Source organism: Sander lucioperca, chromosome 5 (genome assembly GCF_008315115.2).
Source record: "Sander lucioperca isolate FBNREF2018 chromosome 5, SLUC_FBN_1.2, whole genome shotgun sequence".
In the NCBI taxonomy this organism is placed as follows: Eukaryota; Metazoa; Chordata; class Actinopteri; order Perciformes; family Percidae; genus Sander; species Sander lucioperca.
Window position 1 is genome coordinate 36117599 of NC_050177.1, and position 18132 is coordinate 36135730.

Genomic DNA, 18132 nt, shown 5'->3' on the forward strand with positions numbered 1-18132 from the left:
CATGTCGTCTGTTTTATTTCCAACAGTTACCGAAGGACACAGGCATCAACCACAGCCTAAAGCTCATACAGGAGCACCAAGTGGAGAACCTGAAGCCAGCCGTGGTCAAGATCTACGACTACTACCAGCCAAGTAAATCAGTCCTCTCTAAACCTCATTCACAGAAGTCACAGCACACACTGCTCCGTGGTAGCTGTACAACAACCTGAACAGTTATTAAAATAGTCCTTTATAGTAGTATTGTTAATATATGATAAGCTCAAACACTGTCTAAATTTTAAGGAATTAGCTTTTATTCAAGGAGACAAACGTGTCCAAGATCTCAGAAAAGAGCTAAAGCATAAGATCAAGCTTGCTAAGCTTAATTACAAGAACAAAATGGAGGAGAGGTTCACCAGGGAAGATGTGAGGGATGCCTGGAAGTGTATTAACACCATGGTGGGCAGGACTCAGAATGCTGGCACGATCCAATGCCCAGATCCTGCTGCCTTTGCAGAGGAACTGAATACTTTCTATGCCAGGTTCAACAATGCAGATCCTGCTGAGGGTTGGATCCCACACAACATCAGCCATTGCTCTGAATTCATCTATGTGGAGGAAAAGAGGGTTGCCTCCATCTTTACCCGTCTCCATTCTACCAAAGCTCCTGGCCCGGATGGACTGAAGGGACGCATCTTAAAGGAATGTGCACCTCAGCTAGCTGGTGTGATGACACAACTTTTCCAACTGTTCCTTGATGCCAGTTTTGTACCTAGGGTGTGGAAGGAAACTACCATCATACCTGTTCCCAAATGACCCAATGTCAAAGCGATGAACGACTTCAGACCTGTGGCGCTTACCTCCCATCCTCTGCAAATGCATGGAGAGAGTTGTTGCAGATGAAATCGTCACCATGGTCAGAGAGTGCTTGGACCCACTACAGTTTGCTTATAAATCAACGTGAGGTGTAGAGGATGCCAGCCTGACTCTTCTGGACACTGTAACAAGACACCTTGACTCTCCCAACTCGTTTGTCAGGATCTTATTTATGGATTTCTCATCTGCATTCAATACAGTGAACATCAACGTTCTTCTGCACCACCTCCAACAGCTGCAAGTTAACCCAACTCTGACACTCTGGATTAAGGAGTTTTTACAGGACAGACCACAGCATGTGAGGGTAAATGTGTTTAAGTACACCAACACTATTTTAAACACAGAGTGCCTCAGGGCTGTGTGTCTCTTGTCCTATTCTCCACCTATACAAATGAGATCACCTGCAGCAGCAACGGACTCAAGCTATTTAAGTATGCTGATGACATGGCTTTGGTGGCCAACCTCACTGATGACGACTCTCTGTCCACTTTCAAGCAGTATGTCAACACAATAGCACTTTGGTTCAAGAGAAGCTCACTGGAGCTTAACATCACCAAGACCAAGGAAATGTGTTATCATAGGGGCCGACTGCTTGATACTCCTCATCCACTATCCACACCATTGAGACGGGAAGGGCAAGTAGTGGAACAGGTTGAAAGTTTCAAGTACCTTGGTACTTTGACCACCATCACACCTTCACCCTGCATGTTAACACAATTTACAAAAAAGGCCCAACAGTGCATGTGTCTCCTCAGAAGGCTTAAAGGATTGGAAGTGAGACAGGACATTTTATTCAGAGTATATCAGTCACTGATGGCCTGTCATCGCTTTCAACATCACATCTTGGTACAGCTTCCTACCAACAAATGCAAGAGAAAGCTGGCTAGGATAGCCAGGCAAGCCGTTAAGATCATAGGCATTCCACAAAAAACAGCCATCTGATATTTATATACAAGCAGTGGAAAGAAAATCCAACTTCATCTTCCAGGATGCCTCCCATCCTCTCCACCAAAGCTTTGAGGTATTACCATCAGGAAGAAGGTTCAGAGTGCCTCTGGCTAAAAAGTCATTATACAACAAATCCTTCATTCCCAATGTAATACATATACAAAACTCATGCTTACTGACAAATCACACACACTCTGCCTTAAATCAAAAGAATTTTCTAACATGGCAACATATTAGACAAAGCTTTTTGAATCTTGAATCTATTAAACACATGATGCAACTTTGAGTAATTTTCTACTTTTTTCTCCTTAAGGTGACCAGTCTCTTACAGAATACACCGACCCTTGTGTTGCAGGTAACAAACTATAATAACATACTGAAGCACTATGATGTATGTCAATTGGAATTGCTTAAAAGATTGTAAAAGTACCAATTTTGAAACCTAAAACTAGGGATGCACCGATACCACTTTTAAGATTAAGTACTTACTTACATTTGGGTACTTGCCGATACCGAGTACCGATAAGAGTATTTAATAATCCCTCTGGGGTTTGAGGGTGTTTTCAGACACACAGATGATGTTGGCCTTCTCTGATATTGTCAATTATAGCAGTATTTTGAAAGTATATGCTTGTTTTCAATTCATAGCTCAGTGCCTGGACATTTCCCCCCCGCTAGTGTTGATAAAATAAATCATTGATATCAAAATATTAAGAATGAAGAACGTCTGACGTCATTCACGTGCACATTAAGTACCCATGTGGATTTACCGATCCAGCGGAGAGGATGGTTGGTTCACGCCAGCAGCTAAGTGCACAAGATTTTGTCCAAATTTATAACCGTTAAAACGGTTGGACTACACACCAAGCTTTCTTTTTAGCCAGTTTGTTAGAAAAAAAATAAAATCGCTACTTACAGAGTAGCACTGTGGTTGTTAAAACAGCGCGGTGTAGAAACTGCATGCAGACCGAGCAGATTGAATAATCGCTTTCTTCATGTTTATGGCCATTAAGCTGATGAGGCATTGGGCTAACACCGCTACTCCAAATATCGGTGGTGAAGTTTACAGGCAACAGGCTGCTGATTTGCTTTTCCACAAAGCAGCTTTGGAAACATGGTTTCTGTGATGTGACGACTGTGAATCTCTTGGCTCCAGTACACCGAGTATTAACGACAGACAATGGCTGGTCGCCAAGTGCAATCATGCATTGGGCAAGAGCCTAGTGAGATTTTTACAGCCAAAAATCTCCAAACGGCTGGCAGTGCTCCTTTTCCGTCGCCTATACCTGCTTGATGGAGAAGTTATTGTCACATTACTATGAGGTGGTATCGGGTGTGGTAGTGTAGGAGGAATTTTAGAGGAAAAAAAGTAAGAGTACACGAGAATGGCATCGGACAGATACGTACTACCGGCACATACGGGTTGATGTTGCAGACGCATTGCAAGTTTACCCTCGTCTTGTTGCAAATCTTTGGTATGAACAGGCTTAAGTCTTTGCAACTAATTTTTATTTTTCATTATTTATTTTGCAGTTTGAAGAGCGTCTGGTCAGTCTTCGAGTCGTCTAGAAAATACATATTATGTACTTAACACCATGTCTGTTTGTATTTCCTTGTTAGTATTCTGCCACAACCCCTGACAGCTGTGTAACTACTGTGTCTGAAGTGAAATACATGCATAATGGACAATTAAATAATGTGACGTTAATGTCCTGCTTGAAACTGATCTTTTGTTGAACTTTTTCCACTGTTTAATCTTTCTGCTGTGTATTTATGGTATGTGTTTTATCCAAAGACCAGAAGTTGTGCAGCTCAGCTTAGTGTGGAAATGCAGTCACAAAAGCAAAAAGTGTTCTTTAGATAACATCTAAACTCTCTCAGAATCTTGGAGAATCTACAACTCCCATCTCCTAAAGCAGTTGAATATCAAAGTTTAGCAAATATATTGTTTTTATAATATGTAAACCCTCACCAACTCAGGTGAATGGGCTGAGACAAATTACCTTTGTGCTGCAGCAACAGATTATTTTACAAAATGATGAAAAGTCTTAGTCCATACATCTTAACCTACAGACACCTGCAATACAGAAGTATTTTGAGAAGACTGTTAATCTTAAAGTGACTTATTTTTCTTCAGTTGCAGCTTGAAGACGTGTTCCCAGTCACATTTTAAATAAACCATACATTTAAGGATTGTGTATTCAATGTCTGCTTGTGTATATTTGTGTTAAACCTGCATGTATTCATATTTTTCTGACCACTTGGGGGTAGCAAATAAGCTGCCAACACAAGACTGATACTATTAGTTTATGAACATGTTGGCAAACAATTCCCTAGTCACACAAGCAGATGCAGGCAACATTAGCGTAAATTTGGTTCACCTGAAAAATGCAATATAATATAATATATATAATATATATACAATACTACTTTTAGCTCAGTTTTGACTTAAATTAGACTTAAAGCTATCTAGGTGACCAGAATTACAACTTTAATGGAATGATTTGAATTGTTTGCTGGATAAGTTGATGCTACTGTATATCACGGGTCTGCTCCAAGAAATAGGTTGTTTGGATTAATTGGCTCCCTCAAAACTGGAACATGGACCGGTCCAAACTAAGAATAAAACCAGGGGAACCTGAGATCAGCAGGTCACTGAATGTTTAATTACTAGGAATCATTTTGCCTTTACCTTTATGAGGAAAAAGAGGGAAATTATCTTTGAGTTAAAGTCAAAATGAAAAGTTGTTTCACAGCTGAGAAAACAAGGAAAATGTGTTTCATATTAATAGTTTTATATTGCCAATATTAAGTTTTTGCATTAAGTCAAGTAATTAGACCTTACATTTAAACAACAATACATAAGATTATCAGTACCAGCTGCAGTGTTATTCAGGAAGCGACTGTCATGTGCGAGTTCAATAAGAGGTGCTATTTATTACATTATATTAGTGCATATACATAGCTGAGCTTGCACTTCTTGTGATGGATTTCAACATCATTAATGTACTTATTGATGTCTAAAAAGTCCCCATGTTTGAGAATGAAGAGGGCAACCACTGCTGTGATGGTACTTACCTGCAGTATCTCTAACTGGACAGAGTGGCCTTCAGTGATCAAATTAGAAAACAGGACATCTGCAAGCTCATCATAGACTCTGCTGACAAACTAAGGATCAGTCATTCTCTATTACTGAGTATCCACTTTGGTTTTTACTTTAAACCCCACACAACGGTTTCAAAACTGCAAGGTTAACCCTAACGTTGACAAAGCAGACTCAAACAGCAGGCAGCCAACAAGTAAGTCAAAGTACCTGAAATTTAAATCAAAACTTTACTTTGTAGACAATAGTATTTTTATAGGTGTGATTGGCAAAGGACAAAAAAGCAGGAAAATATATGGCGCACCCATGACGCTGCGACAGCCCCCTCCCCCCCCTCATTTAAAAAAAAAAATAAACCATTAAATGGCACTTTCTGGAGAGTTTTGTGCAAAAAAATGGAGAAATTGAGTCTTACATGATATGTAGGTATTAGGGCATTTAGCATTTACATTACTGTTAATCAGTCATCACTTGATCACACATTGCATTACCTTGTTATAATATAAATAATAATAGTGCCACATGAAGAGACAGTACAGCATATGACAGTAGCAACAGCTGAGAAGATTTGGGTCTGTGGTGACCAGGTCCACCTCACACAAACTTCCTTCTCCTATTCTCTCTCCTTACTACCACACCCACACCCACACCAACACACACCCATACCCACACCAGCCCACATTACCACGCCCATGCAGCCCCACCCACGGACATTTACGGATTTTTAAACATTTAATGTAACTGGCAAACAATGCTTTCTACTTTTTAAAGAGCACACGTTTATAACAAATTTTTATTTATGCCATTTGTATGCTGTTACTGTCATTCTCTACAGTATGTAGGTATGTAGTATGTATGTTGTCACTGTCTGTTCAATTGTCCGTGTTTCTCTCTGTTGACACTGTACATATTAAGTTATAACTCTAACTCTGCAATATAAATGTTTTTTATGGCTGTCTGTGATTATACTTCAGGGTTTTTCCTTGCTCAGAATTTGTTTTTGCGGGAACACACAAAGCAGGGGGGGAGGGGGTCTGGGGGTCCTCCCCCAGGAAATTCTGAGGGTAAAAAACTTCAATTCCTGCATTCTGATACATTTTTAGGCACCAATTTATGTTAAAAATGTCAATATTTATTGCAAGGAAATCACAAAATTCTGGTGGCAGGTAACAATTCAAAATACAAAATATAATGGAATATTATTATATTCAGTAGTCCAGTAAGGAGGCTTTCACATCCGGGACATGGGCCGGATACAACAACACTTGACCCTAAAGTCCAGTTGTTTGTTGGATTGACTTAGGCTACTTAATCAGTGATGTTGAATATAGCCTAGAGTGTAACGGACCACCACAGTTCATACATACATGTGAACCGCGGATTAATTGCAGAGTTTAATCTACATAGTGTAAAACTACTACGTGAATGGGGCACAGCAGAAAGACAGAGCAGAGCGACGCTGCTTGTTCAGGGTTTTCATGTGTACTCCTATAGGCCTACACTTTGCATCAGGCGTTAAAACCAACTGTACCAAATTAGACTACTATTTAACGCGAGACGTTTTTAACCGCTAATAAAACTGTCTCAATTTAATACTGATGCCGTCAGACGGCCACGCGGACAGACAGCAGTTGGAGTTCTGGCAGAGCTCTGCGCCGGTCAGCAGCGGCTTCTCACTGTACAGCCGGTCCCCCAGAGCAGCATGATCACCGGGAGGGTCCAGCCTGAACCCTGCAAACAGAGATCCCGTTTGAAGGTGACATGCTTGATTTTGACTGAACGTCTCAATTTAAGTAACCTCTGATCGGGTCGTAGCAAATTAAGTAGCTACACTAAGTTTAAGATTAGGTGTTGGGTCATTCTCAACACCTTTCTACCCCCCCCCCACACACACACACACACACTTATCAACTCTGGACTCTGTGCTGCTGCCAGCCTGTGTAACGTACGTTACTCACCATCGATCGACTGTTCAGCTGGCTAACGTTAGCTGTCAACCTCCCGACTAGCTAGTGATCTAGCGAGGATTAGCCCTTCAGACCGCAGTGGACTTCAGTGGACTCTCCATCCAATCTCCCGACTGGACCTTCGTCTACCACAACTGCCGGACTCTTTCAAATACATGTACTCCCTGTCTCCGCCGATCACTTGGTAGCGTTGGTCAGCTGTCAGCTTACGCCAGCTATCTTCTGTTAGCTTTGACCGACTGACGGCTCGCCCAGCACATCTTTTCGCTGTAGAGCTCTTTTAGCCATGTTTCCCGGCTCAACACTAAGTTAGTGTGGGCCACTACCTTTCGGCAATGCCGAAAATGGTGCTCCTAAAATATTCCTCACTGCAACTTCTCAACGTCATCTGCTACGTCGCTTCAGCTTGCATTGCCAACATAAAATAAAAATATTGTCCCGTTGTCGGCTTCAGCTAAGAAGATAGTTCGCCCCCACATGTCCAAAATTCTTATTCAGATAACCTTCCGCAACGACTGCAGCGAGATGTACTTGCTCTTTGGTGGAGCTCTGCTTTGAATGAAGTTACATCGTGACAAATTAATGGACCACTTGCGGAGTGATATGAAGACATGAGTCAGAGGTACAAAAAACGTTGACAGCAGTGACCGGTCATTATGTTTACCAATACCCCCGACCTGTGCCTTGCGACACCCTCCCCCCCCCCAAAAAAAAGAAAAAAAAAGCCGGATTTCCGGAATTATCCGGAAGAATCACACCCCTGTATTTTACGTGCTGATGATAGAATATCTGTGAATTCCACCCAGGATGACACACAACCACTAGAGGGCTCCAGTGCACAGACCCTGGTGTCCCAGCTGAAGATGTTTGTAAGAGCCAGGTCAGGCTAAATGTGACAGAAATTGAATCTCAACTGTGCCCCTGTCTGTCCATGTTCAGTGTGATATGTGGATATGTTTATGAGAGAGCCTACACTCCTCCATGGTAACAAAATCTGGTGTGGTTTTGCTTTACATCAAATTCTAATCTATACAATTCATTTATTTTACCTTCTTATGTTTTTTTCTTACTCAATTTCCTGTTTGTGGTGCGGTGTTCTTGTTTTCTTGTCATCACCCTCTTCACTCCAAACAGGAAAAACCTCACTCATTATTTTTCTGACAAATTATTATTAGTTGGGGAGACAGTGAATTATTTGAATGCATATATTTAAGTTGAGGAAAGGTTCTTCAAAGATTTACAGATGTTTGCTACTGTATTTCTGTGGTTTACGCAGTTTGCATTCAGTAAAAGTTAAAGGGTAAAGGTCACCCATGGTATCTCACCTAAACAGACTTAGGTTAATGCACATTAGTCTGTCTCTTGGACAATGTATTGATCACACACAAAACGTGACACAAATCATCAACAGTTGGTGGTGTACTATGGTTGATGTGTTGAGTAATTAGTAAAAGTTGTTTCTTGAGTGTTTCATCAGCCATCATTGTTCTGTCTGCTGTAGTATTTTATTACCACTTCTATTTTATGCCCTTCAACAATCAGCATTACTCTCCGATAATGGCCTTTTGTAAATATTGCAGTGTTACAAAGAAACACAAATACAAGTTTCAAAATAAGGTCCATGGCGTGGACCCTTTTTCACAGCAAATATTTTAAATTGTCATAGCAGCAAGCACACAGTCAAGTCCAGTCAACTTGATTGTCATTTCTGCAAAATGTGCCAGACATAGAGCAATTAAAAATACATTTCTCTCCGACCCACAAGTACAATATAAAAGATAAGAAATATAAACAAATAAAGATAAAAAGATAAGTAATATATACATTAAAAACACAAGTAAAAAAAAAAGCAAATTAGATAAAGAAAGAAAATTTATATATATATTAATTAATTTAAAAAGATAAGTATTATGTGCAATACAGTAAAAAATTCAAATAAATGCAGGTGTTACCAAGTCTCTGTTCCATTCCAGTGAGCCAGTTTGCAAAATACCAGGGCCCTCAACTTCATCAGCTGAATTCAATGCAGCCATCATTAATGTTATTAGTTACACCTGCTTTTCCTACCATAACATGTCAAAATGTCTGCCATGACAAAGGGTATTTTAGCATAATAAAAAGCAGACTATAACCATACAAAGGCATCAGTGAGAGATGCTGGATCCATCTGTCCTCAAAGTGCCAGAAATCTACAAGGACTACACCTCCGTTCTGCACCATCACCTGCATAATCCAAGTGATAGAAGAGAGAACACACTACTGTTTTCTTTGCTTACATGAATAGGTGCATGTAATGTCTGCTGACATATATTCAATTAAAATCAGACATAAGTATGTCTGATGTTTCTTAAATCGTAGTTTTTCAGAGCAATACAAAGCAGATTATTAAAGCAATGTTCATATTTGTAACAAACTAAAACCCTAATCAAGGCAAATAGGTTTTTCATGTTCAGTAACCTTAAACAAAATCCTGTACAATTAAATTTACCAGAGCTGACACGTGCAGGTTGTTAAATAGCTTTAATTAACCTTAAAAATCAAAACAATGAGTAATTCATAACAAACTGCACAATATTTAACACAAAACCTAAATAGCATATAGTTCATACGCCTGTGAAGCAGTACACTTTGTGTCACATTCAGTGTAAATGTCTGATAAATTGCATTAATATTCTCCTACACAGTATTATATTTATGTGTTAAAGGAGAACTCCGGGCAATTTTTACGTTAATCTTGATCGCTATGTGAGTACTGTCGATACCAAAAAAAAACAAGCCGAATCGGTGCTAGCTAACTGGAGCTGCTGCAGCTAATGCAGAGAGCTCCCACTTAGCTAGAATGCCAGTTTTGGGGGCATATCATAAAGAGTGTGTGCCTCTTAACAGACACAAAATACAATTAAAGCTGCAAGCAGCGATGGACGGGCCCTCGCTCCTCTGCGTGCGTCGGGGTTACCGGCATTCGCCGCTCCTTGCGACCGTGCATTTCCGCGGCATTCAGACACTGCAAATCGTCACCAATGAAAAGGGAACTCCCTGCCGAGTTCAACGATACCTCACAAAAGACTCTACGTTATACAGTTCATTAGCTGTGACATGGGGTGTGGCCAAAGCATAGGGGTCGGGGCAAAACTTTATCAATTAAAAAGAAAGTCTCTGCTGAGTTCGTTGATACCTCACATAAGACTCTACCTTAAACGTGTCACCAGTTATGAAGCATAGGGGGGCAGAACAAACCATCACCAATGAATAAGGAACTATCTGCTGAGTTCAGTTATACCTCACACAAGACTCTACCTTAAATGGGTTACCAGTAATGAAAGGGGACGTGGCTAAAGCATAGGGGGCGGGTCAAATGATGACCACTGAAAAAGGAAGTCTCTGCTGAGTTCATCGATACCTCACGCAAGACTCCACGTCATACAGTTCATTAGCTGTGAAAAGGGGCGTGGCTACATTATAGGGGGTGGGTCAAACCATTACCAATTAAAAAGGAACTCTCTTCTGAGTTCAATGATACCTCACACAAGACTACCTTAGATGGATCAGTATTTATGAAAGGAGGCGTGGCTTAAACGTAGGGGGCGGGCCAAATGATGACCAATGAAGAAGGAAGTCTCTGCTGAGTTCAATGATACCTCACACAAGGGTCTACCTTAAACAGTTCAAATGTTATGCAAGGGGGCGTGGCTTACGCATAAGGGGCGGGCCAAACCACTAAAAATGGCTGCCACACCACGCCCACACTGTCTGACGAAAAAAAATTCTTTTAATAACTTTTCATCTTTAAGGTGTTGAAAAGATACAGACCAAGTTTGAAGTCCGTCGGATGAAATCTCTAGGAGGAGTTCGTTAAAGTATAGCACCTTGACTTTTAGGCCTACTTCCTGTTGCCACTAGGGGACACTATGACTTTAAGTAAATATCGGCCTTTATTTGTCCTCAGAGTTGGACTCTTATGAATCCTGAAAAGTTTCGAGCCAGTTAGACAATGTACACTCAAGTTACAGCCACTTCCTGTTTTGATGGCGAAACGCACAAAATGGCCGCCCCTATGACGAAAATGTTTTTTCATCTTTAATGTCTTAAGATGGCGCAGACCGAATTTGAAGTTGATCGGATGAAATCTCTAGGAGGAGTTTGTTAAAGTACGACATGTGGAAATGGCCAAAATCGCACTAATTTCGAACTTTGAAATCAAAATGGCGGACTTCCTGTTGGGTTTAGGGCAGGGCATGAAATTGGCACCCGCCCACCCGCCAAATGCGGGTAACTTTTGTGATTGGCGGGTGAAACTGTCAATCTACCTGCACATTGGCGGGTAGCCAATGAGAATTGAGTGATTCAGACTCGTAACTATCGGTAAGCAGGGTACACGGTTGCTTACGGGCCTGGTCCAATCAGGGGCCCGCATCACTGGAAGACACTGATTGACAGCCGGGGCCCCCTATCGCATTTTAATTACTCACACAATCCCAGCATCCCACGTGCAGCCACTGACCAAGCGGAAGTGAGAACGGGTCAAATTAATTTCCTAGTTTCTGATATGAAGACGAGACGTGTATGTGACTCGAACGTCTAACATTTACCAACAAAACGTACAGCGAAAGACTGTGCAAAACATTTCAGACCGTCCTGCCAACATGTATACATTTTAACATCAATGTACGCTGGAACGATTTTATACTCTAAAGTCAGCGCTGCTGTTTCAAATTGTCGGCTCTCTGCAGCGGGCGGGGCTGCTCCGTTTCCCCCGCGACTGACGCGCACACACAAACACACACACAGACACACAAACACACGCACGCACAGACACACACACACACAAACGCACACGGTGGATGCAGAAAAAAAAGAAGAGACGTACAGGATGACCTAAATTGAGGACAGCTACGTTATTGTAAGTGTAATGATAAGTTAAAGTCCAATAAGTCCTTTATTAAACCGTATGAATGTGTGTCCCAGCCCAGGATAGGAAATTAACTAAACAATGTAAAGATTAACAAGCCAATGACAGTGACAGATATGTTCATATTTGATTCATCCAATAAATTATTTTGTGTCTTAAATCCACCAGCCTTTTTCATATTTTACCAACATTTGCAGCATCCTGAGCCTTTTTGGTAAAGTTCCTAGAAAATCTCAGCCCAGAGTAATTAATTAATATTAATAAGTATTATTCTCCCCAAAACAAGTTTCCTTTTTATTTATTTATTTTTATTTTTAAGAATTATACAAAAAACATTAATGTGTTATGGTGCGCATTCACCAGTGTTTTGTTGTTGTTGTTGTGGTGTGCGTAGGCTACTCCTGATTTTGTCAGTCATCTCATCTCTTATATCAGTGGCATAACGAGCCAACACCGGGCCCCTATGCAGGATTATCAAGGCGGGCTACCATCAATAGGACAGGACAGGATCATAGAGTCACAGCAATTCCTGTTTTTCACCTTTATGACGCAAAAAAAAAGTGGCTGGTAAAAAGTCCCTGTGGCAGGTGGATTTAAAAATCCACCTGCCACAGTGGCTGGTGGTCAAAAAAGTTAACTTCATGCCCTGGTTTAGGGTATGGCTCTAATGACGTTTTTGTACATCTTGACATGATACATATGTGTACCAAGTTTCATGAGTTAAACGCACTGCAGGGGCTCAATTTTTTTTAACTTTGTAGGGGGCGCTAGCGAGCCATTTTTGTACGCCTCTTCCTGAAACCCATAAAATACGTGAATTTTCACCAGACCTGATACGACCACCAAATTTGGTGAGTTTTTGAGTATGTTAAGCCCCTCAAAAAGCCAATTTACTTGCAGAAAATAATAATAATAATAATTCCTTCAGTTTCAATAGGGCCTTCGCTCGGGCCCTAATTAAAATGTCTGTGCAACATGAACAGGACCCTTACATGACAACAAAATGTGTTTTCAACTCAGACATTTTTTAAATTCACCTACCCTGTTAGCTGCAAGCTGCCGTCTGGGATGAGCGAGCCAGGCTTCGGTAATAATCATCACGCAGCAGTTCCCTGTGTATTTGTAGCATATATATCCATTTTGTGTGCGATCCATCTGGCGTTGGTGACTAGTAGTCTCTGCATTGGCAAACTGTGTGTTAGTTGCCTTGTTTGAGGACTTGGTGGACCCTCGTGACTAAAAGTTATCAAAAGAATTTTGATAGCTAAAACAATGCGCAAGTTATGGAGGAAAAACTTCCTGTAGGTGGCGGTTAAAACATGAACGGTTGTATCTTGGCAAAAGTTATTCCGATTTACATGAAACTTAGAATGTGTGGTCTACATGTAATGTTGCGTCTGCCAGTACCCCCGACTGCAAGAAGGCGAGGGCCCGTTCATCGCTGCTTGCAGCTTTAATAATATATTGCATTTCATTTAAAAGAAGCATGTGATATTGTATTTGTCATAATAGCTTAAAAACATTTCATTTCATATTTCATATTGGTTATTAGTTAAAATGATTTGTATTGGGTGTAAACATGATTAATATGTGAACATGATTTATGTGCGAATTATTTGTGAAACTACATAGATGCATTTTGTATTTTTTCTGTTTTATTCTGCAGTTTTCACGGTGTTCATGGTGCTTATGGTGCATGGTGTTCGTTGAGAGGAAGAAATAAATCGACACTTGATCAATTTATCTAAGGGGCCGCTACATCCAGTCCCCGCTCTTATTTGTTTGTTTCACGGACTTCCTGTTTTATTTTGATATGTACTGCCTGTCTGCAGTCCCGTTCACTTGTCTTCCTCTTTGTTTGTTTCCCGCCTTTTTTGATTACTTGTCCCCGCCCTAATGTGATTCACCTGTGTGTCGTTGTCTTCCCATCCCCCGTGTATATATTACTCACCTTGTTCACTCATCTGTTGCCAGATTGTTGTAGCTCCTCGTGTGTATCTCTTTCTAGCGTTTTCCTAGTGTATGTTCCAATGTTATCAGACCAACTGCTTATTCCTGACCATGTCTTCTGCCTGTCGATTCTGTACCTTTGCCTGCATTTATTGTTCGTTGAACAATAAATCCACTTACCTTTTACCTCTGCATCCTGAGTCGTGCATTTGAGTCTGCCGTTGTACCCTGACGCTTTGCCTGTAGGATTAGCAGGTACATTGATACTGGCAGATGACCCAGGTACAGGTGAGTTGGTGAGCAGGGTTATGATATGAACTAATATAAAGATAAGATAAGCCTAGTGCAGCTGTTGATTTTCACTACAAACAAAACTTGCAAATGGTTATGGTTGTAGTATAGTAGTCGCAGCAGTGGGACTTCCAGCCTTCATGGGTTGGCGATATGTTGAACGACAGATAAATGACCATGTATATTTTTTACTGACCCCGCTTTGTATTTTTTTCCTCGTTTGGTTAACCATGTTCCTGGGGATTTGGTTAATTTCAATTATAACTATATATATTGTAACTTGATATGTCCCACTGAAACCTTTTTCCCGTTTGCTGGTGGGCGCAGTGAAAGTGTGTCGACCGTTCTGTATACATTGTTGACATTCTAATAAAGCATTGGACGGCGGGGGTAAATAAACCCGGTTATAGAGTAGCCGCCTGCAATGGACGTTCTAAAGTATAGCGAACGCACTCTCAACGGGACAGGGATCATTTCATTGGTCAACACTACACCTGGCATTCTATTGGTTGGGGAATTAACGTGGTTAACCTTTATTTTCCAACCTCACATAAACACCTTTTGTTCAACAGTATTACCACGCTACATTTAAGCACTTGTCTATGTGTGTCTAAGTTACGTTTTGACTTTGGTGCATGCCGGTTTAACATTACTAACTGTGGCTAACTTAGCCCCCATTAGCTGGGCGTACCTAGCTCCAAAGCTAATAAGCTAGTTAACGTGCAAATAATGCTAATGTATAACTTTAACATAAAGTAATATTTCACTCACTGAAATAACTGGAGCGTAGACTTCTGACTGGGTGCATCACTGACGTCTGTTAGCACAATTACATCATGTGTCGGATATCTTCGTAAAACATTCTCCGAAAAGCACTAACACGGCCGGGGAGGTCAAGTGTAGCTTCAGGTGAGGATACTAGACGCCTACCAGACCTGCAGCCATGTTGCTTGAATGTGGTTATGGCCATGCCCAGTCAAACCCACCAATAGGAACTCTAATCTAAGCTATTTTTGACTCAAAACCTTTTGACATGCGAGCAAACCTTTTTCACTCACAGGAAAAACGTTTTGGTTTAAAAGCAAAACTTTTTGATTCAAAAGGAAAACATTTGTGATTTTGTCAAATCATGGGCGCCATATTGGATACTATCGTCAGATGACTCTACAGTGTAACCCATAGACTGTATAATATTAATGGACAGAGCATGTGTGACGTCACCCATTGGTTTGTGGAGATCTGCTATGAGTCGTCGAGTTTGCCGTTACGGGCGCAGCCATCCTGGTTGCGGATGTGACGATTTTAGACGTGAGGGAGGAGCCCTTGTACGTTACCTTATACACTTTCACTGTCAATCACATCATAGCCACGCCCTAAACCACCCCCTGCTTTATCACCGATTTTAAAATCAACAAGACCATAATTCAAAAAATGAACCTCAATCCCTGCTGGAATTCAGATAGAATGCAGGTTTAAGGCACTTTTGCATTTGCAGCACTTCGCCGAACCGGATGCTTTGTCCATTAATATTATACAGTCTATGGTGTAACCCTATGGGGCGAATATGCTATCTTGAAATAAATCGCTTATTTTCACCATAAACAGGCATATACATGTTATTATCAACGTTTGTCAATCTGTAAAAGGCCCTTACGGAAATATTCCAGTGTATATTTACCTTCTATATCATAAATAGGCCTCTAAAAAATGCCCATTGTAGTGAGTGACCACGTCGCCTAGTAAGTCTCTGACCAGTGTTTACCTTTCTTTTTCTCTTAGTCTCCCGAGTCCTGACGTAACCTTTCATAGTTCATCCATCACAAGATCACAAGCATTTCTAAGCATTTAGGTACATGGAGTGCTAGCAATTCATTTCTAAAGCAGTGTTAGAACTTTTTTGACAGCATGGTACGCATTAACAATGGTATTACTATATTTGTCCTATGTAATTTGTTATAAGTCAAAGAGAGAAACTGCCATTTACCTCAGACAGTAATAAGTAGTCACTTGCCCTCCAGTTTGCTCTTTTCACCTTCAGCTCCCATACTTTTCGCCTTTTTGGTTCACGGGGGAACTTGTGAAATCTTTTGCCGCTTCCCTATCTTTCATTGCAGCCAAAGCGCAACCGTAGGGCATTTTTTTTCAGTGATTTATGCCATTGTTTTAATAATTTATTAAATTTTTCCACTAGTCCCTGCACTATGTCAGTGGGAATCAGATGAATGTTGATATCCAACATGGAGTCCACGAAACACGTGACCACCTCGGAACCAATCGCATAACGGGATAGCTCAGAACATTCGATTCCCTAGTTGGCCAAACTCTCTATATACAGCTCTGGTCAGGAGTATGTTTTTTTTTTTTTTTTTTTTTTCCTTAAAAACTTTATTATTCAAGTACAGATACACAAACACACTGAAAACATTAAATGCATACATACATGAAAAAAGGGGCTCATGAAATTTACATTAAAGAGGTTGTAAGGCATTGTAAATGTTCAGAGTCCGGATGGTTTTCTTATTTGTCAGTCCTTTTTAAAGTTTCAAAATATAACTTCATGTCATTTTAAAATTGGTAAATATTTGTTTGTTTTTTTAGACCATTTACATTTGTGGATATAAAATTTTCCAAATAAAATTAAAAGATTCAAAATGAAAACATGGCATTTATCGAAATCATTTCCTTCATAGAAAAAAATGTCTCTACATTGTAATTTTATCCTAGAGCCACACAATACATGAAATACATCCTCCACATCAATCCAGAACAACATGACATAAAAACATTCACAAAACAAATGTGCAATTGTCTCTGTGAAAACACCACAAAATATGCAAGATTCAGAAAGATCAGATTTATATTTCTTTAAAATCTGATTTGTTGGGCAGATGCAATGGATAATTTTGAAATATACTTAATTTACATTATTACTAATAACATTTATTATAATAGGTCCAAATCAAATTCCAATTGATATTCCCACAGTGGTTATTCCAATAATGTTTGCATTGAGCAACTGTGGGGCAATGTGTCAAATGTCTAAAATATATATTATTGCACTTTTTATCCTTTATGTTATAGCCATTTAATAAAACATCTGTTCTAAATGTTGACTGGTCATTAGACACATTACTACCCTGCAGCAGTCTTACAGCATCAAATACTGTGCTATATTCTTCGCGCAATTATTGGCATATTAAACTTCATTAAGAATTCTGAATATGTAAGTAAGTGACCAACTGGGAAGTCAATAAAATATTGTTTTGGACCCAATTGGGATAAAATATTGACTTGTTCTTATACTTCACATCTTTATTATTCCATATCAAATGTTTGTGGGGTGAGAAAGCCAACATAAAAGAACCTGTCTATGTAAGTTAGATAGCTGAAGAGGGATTTTATCAATATTAAAATTGCACTTTAGTAAGAATTTAATACCCCCAACTTTTTGAAAAATAAAGTTTGGAATGAAATACCACAGTTTATCTTTATTTGTTTATATAATGTTAAATCCTGTTCACCTTGAAAATTATATTAGATGTATGGAAATCAATAACATTCAAACCTCCATTGTATGGATTACATAAAGTATTTTTGTTTAAATAGTGAGGCTTATTTTTCCATATAAAATTAAATAATGTAGAATCTATTTTCTTAATAAAAGGTTTTGGAACATCTAAGACTTTGGCCAGATAAACTACTCTGGATAATCCTTCAGTTTTGGATAAAAGTACTTGACCTTTGAGTGATAAATCTCTCACGAGCCATCTATCCAATTTATTTTTAACTTTTGGAATTAGAGGTTGAAAATTGGATTTCATCCTTTCTGTCAGATTTTTACAAATATTAATTCCTAAGTATGTTACTTTAACAGGAATACCCTCAAATTCTGTTGTATGTATATTGCTTTCTTTGAGTGGAAAAAGGGTAAAAAAAAAAAAAATATATTTAACGCTAATCCTGAAATTAAGACAATAACTTTTTTAACCTGAAATTCATCTTTTAAGAAAATAGCTGTATCATCAGCTAGCTGGCAACATTTTATTTATTTCCCTACAACTTTAATGCCTTGAAAGTTTTCATTGTACAAATATAGGGCCATTACTTGC

General features: G+C 39.7%; 1 protein-coding gene and 1 long non-coding RNA gene across 2 annotated transcripts in view; one reads left to right on the top strand and one right to left on the bottom strand.

The window, feature by feature from the left end:
- Positions 1-18132, top strand: part of LOC116039002 (alpha-2-macroglobulin-like) — a 160627-nt gene that overhangs the window by 24998 nt on the left and 117497 nt on the right. Inside the window, exons 34-35 of the mRNA XM_036001714.1 lie at positions 27-132; positions 2117-2158. Of these exons, the coding sequence (XP_035857607.1) occupies positions 27-132; positions 2117-2158 (148 nt within the window). The remainder of the gene's footprint in view (positions 1-26; positions 133-2116; positions 2159-18132) is intronic.
- On the bottom strand, positions 9858-10556 carry LOC116039011. The gene is made up of 3 exons (XR_004102222.1): positions 10512-10556; positions 10274-10393; positions 9858-9928 (listed from the first exon to the last, which is right to left on the bottom strand). It is a non-coding gene; the product is annotated as an uncharacterized LOC116039011 (long non-coding RNA).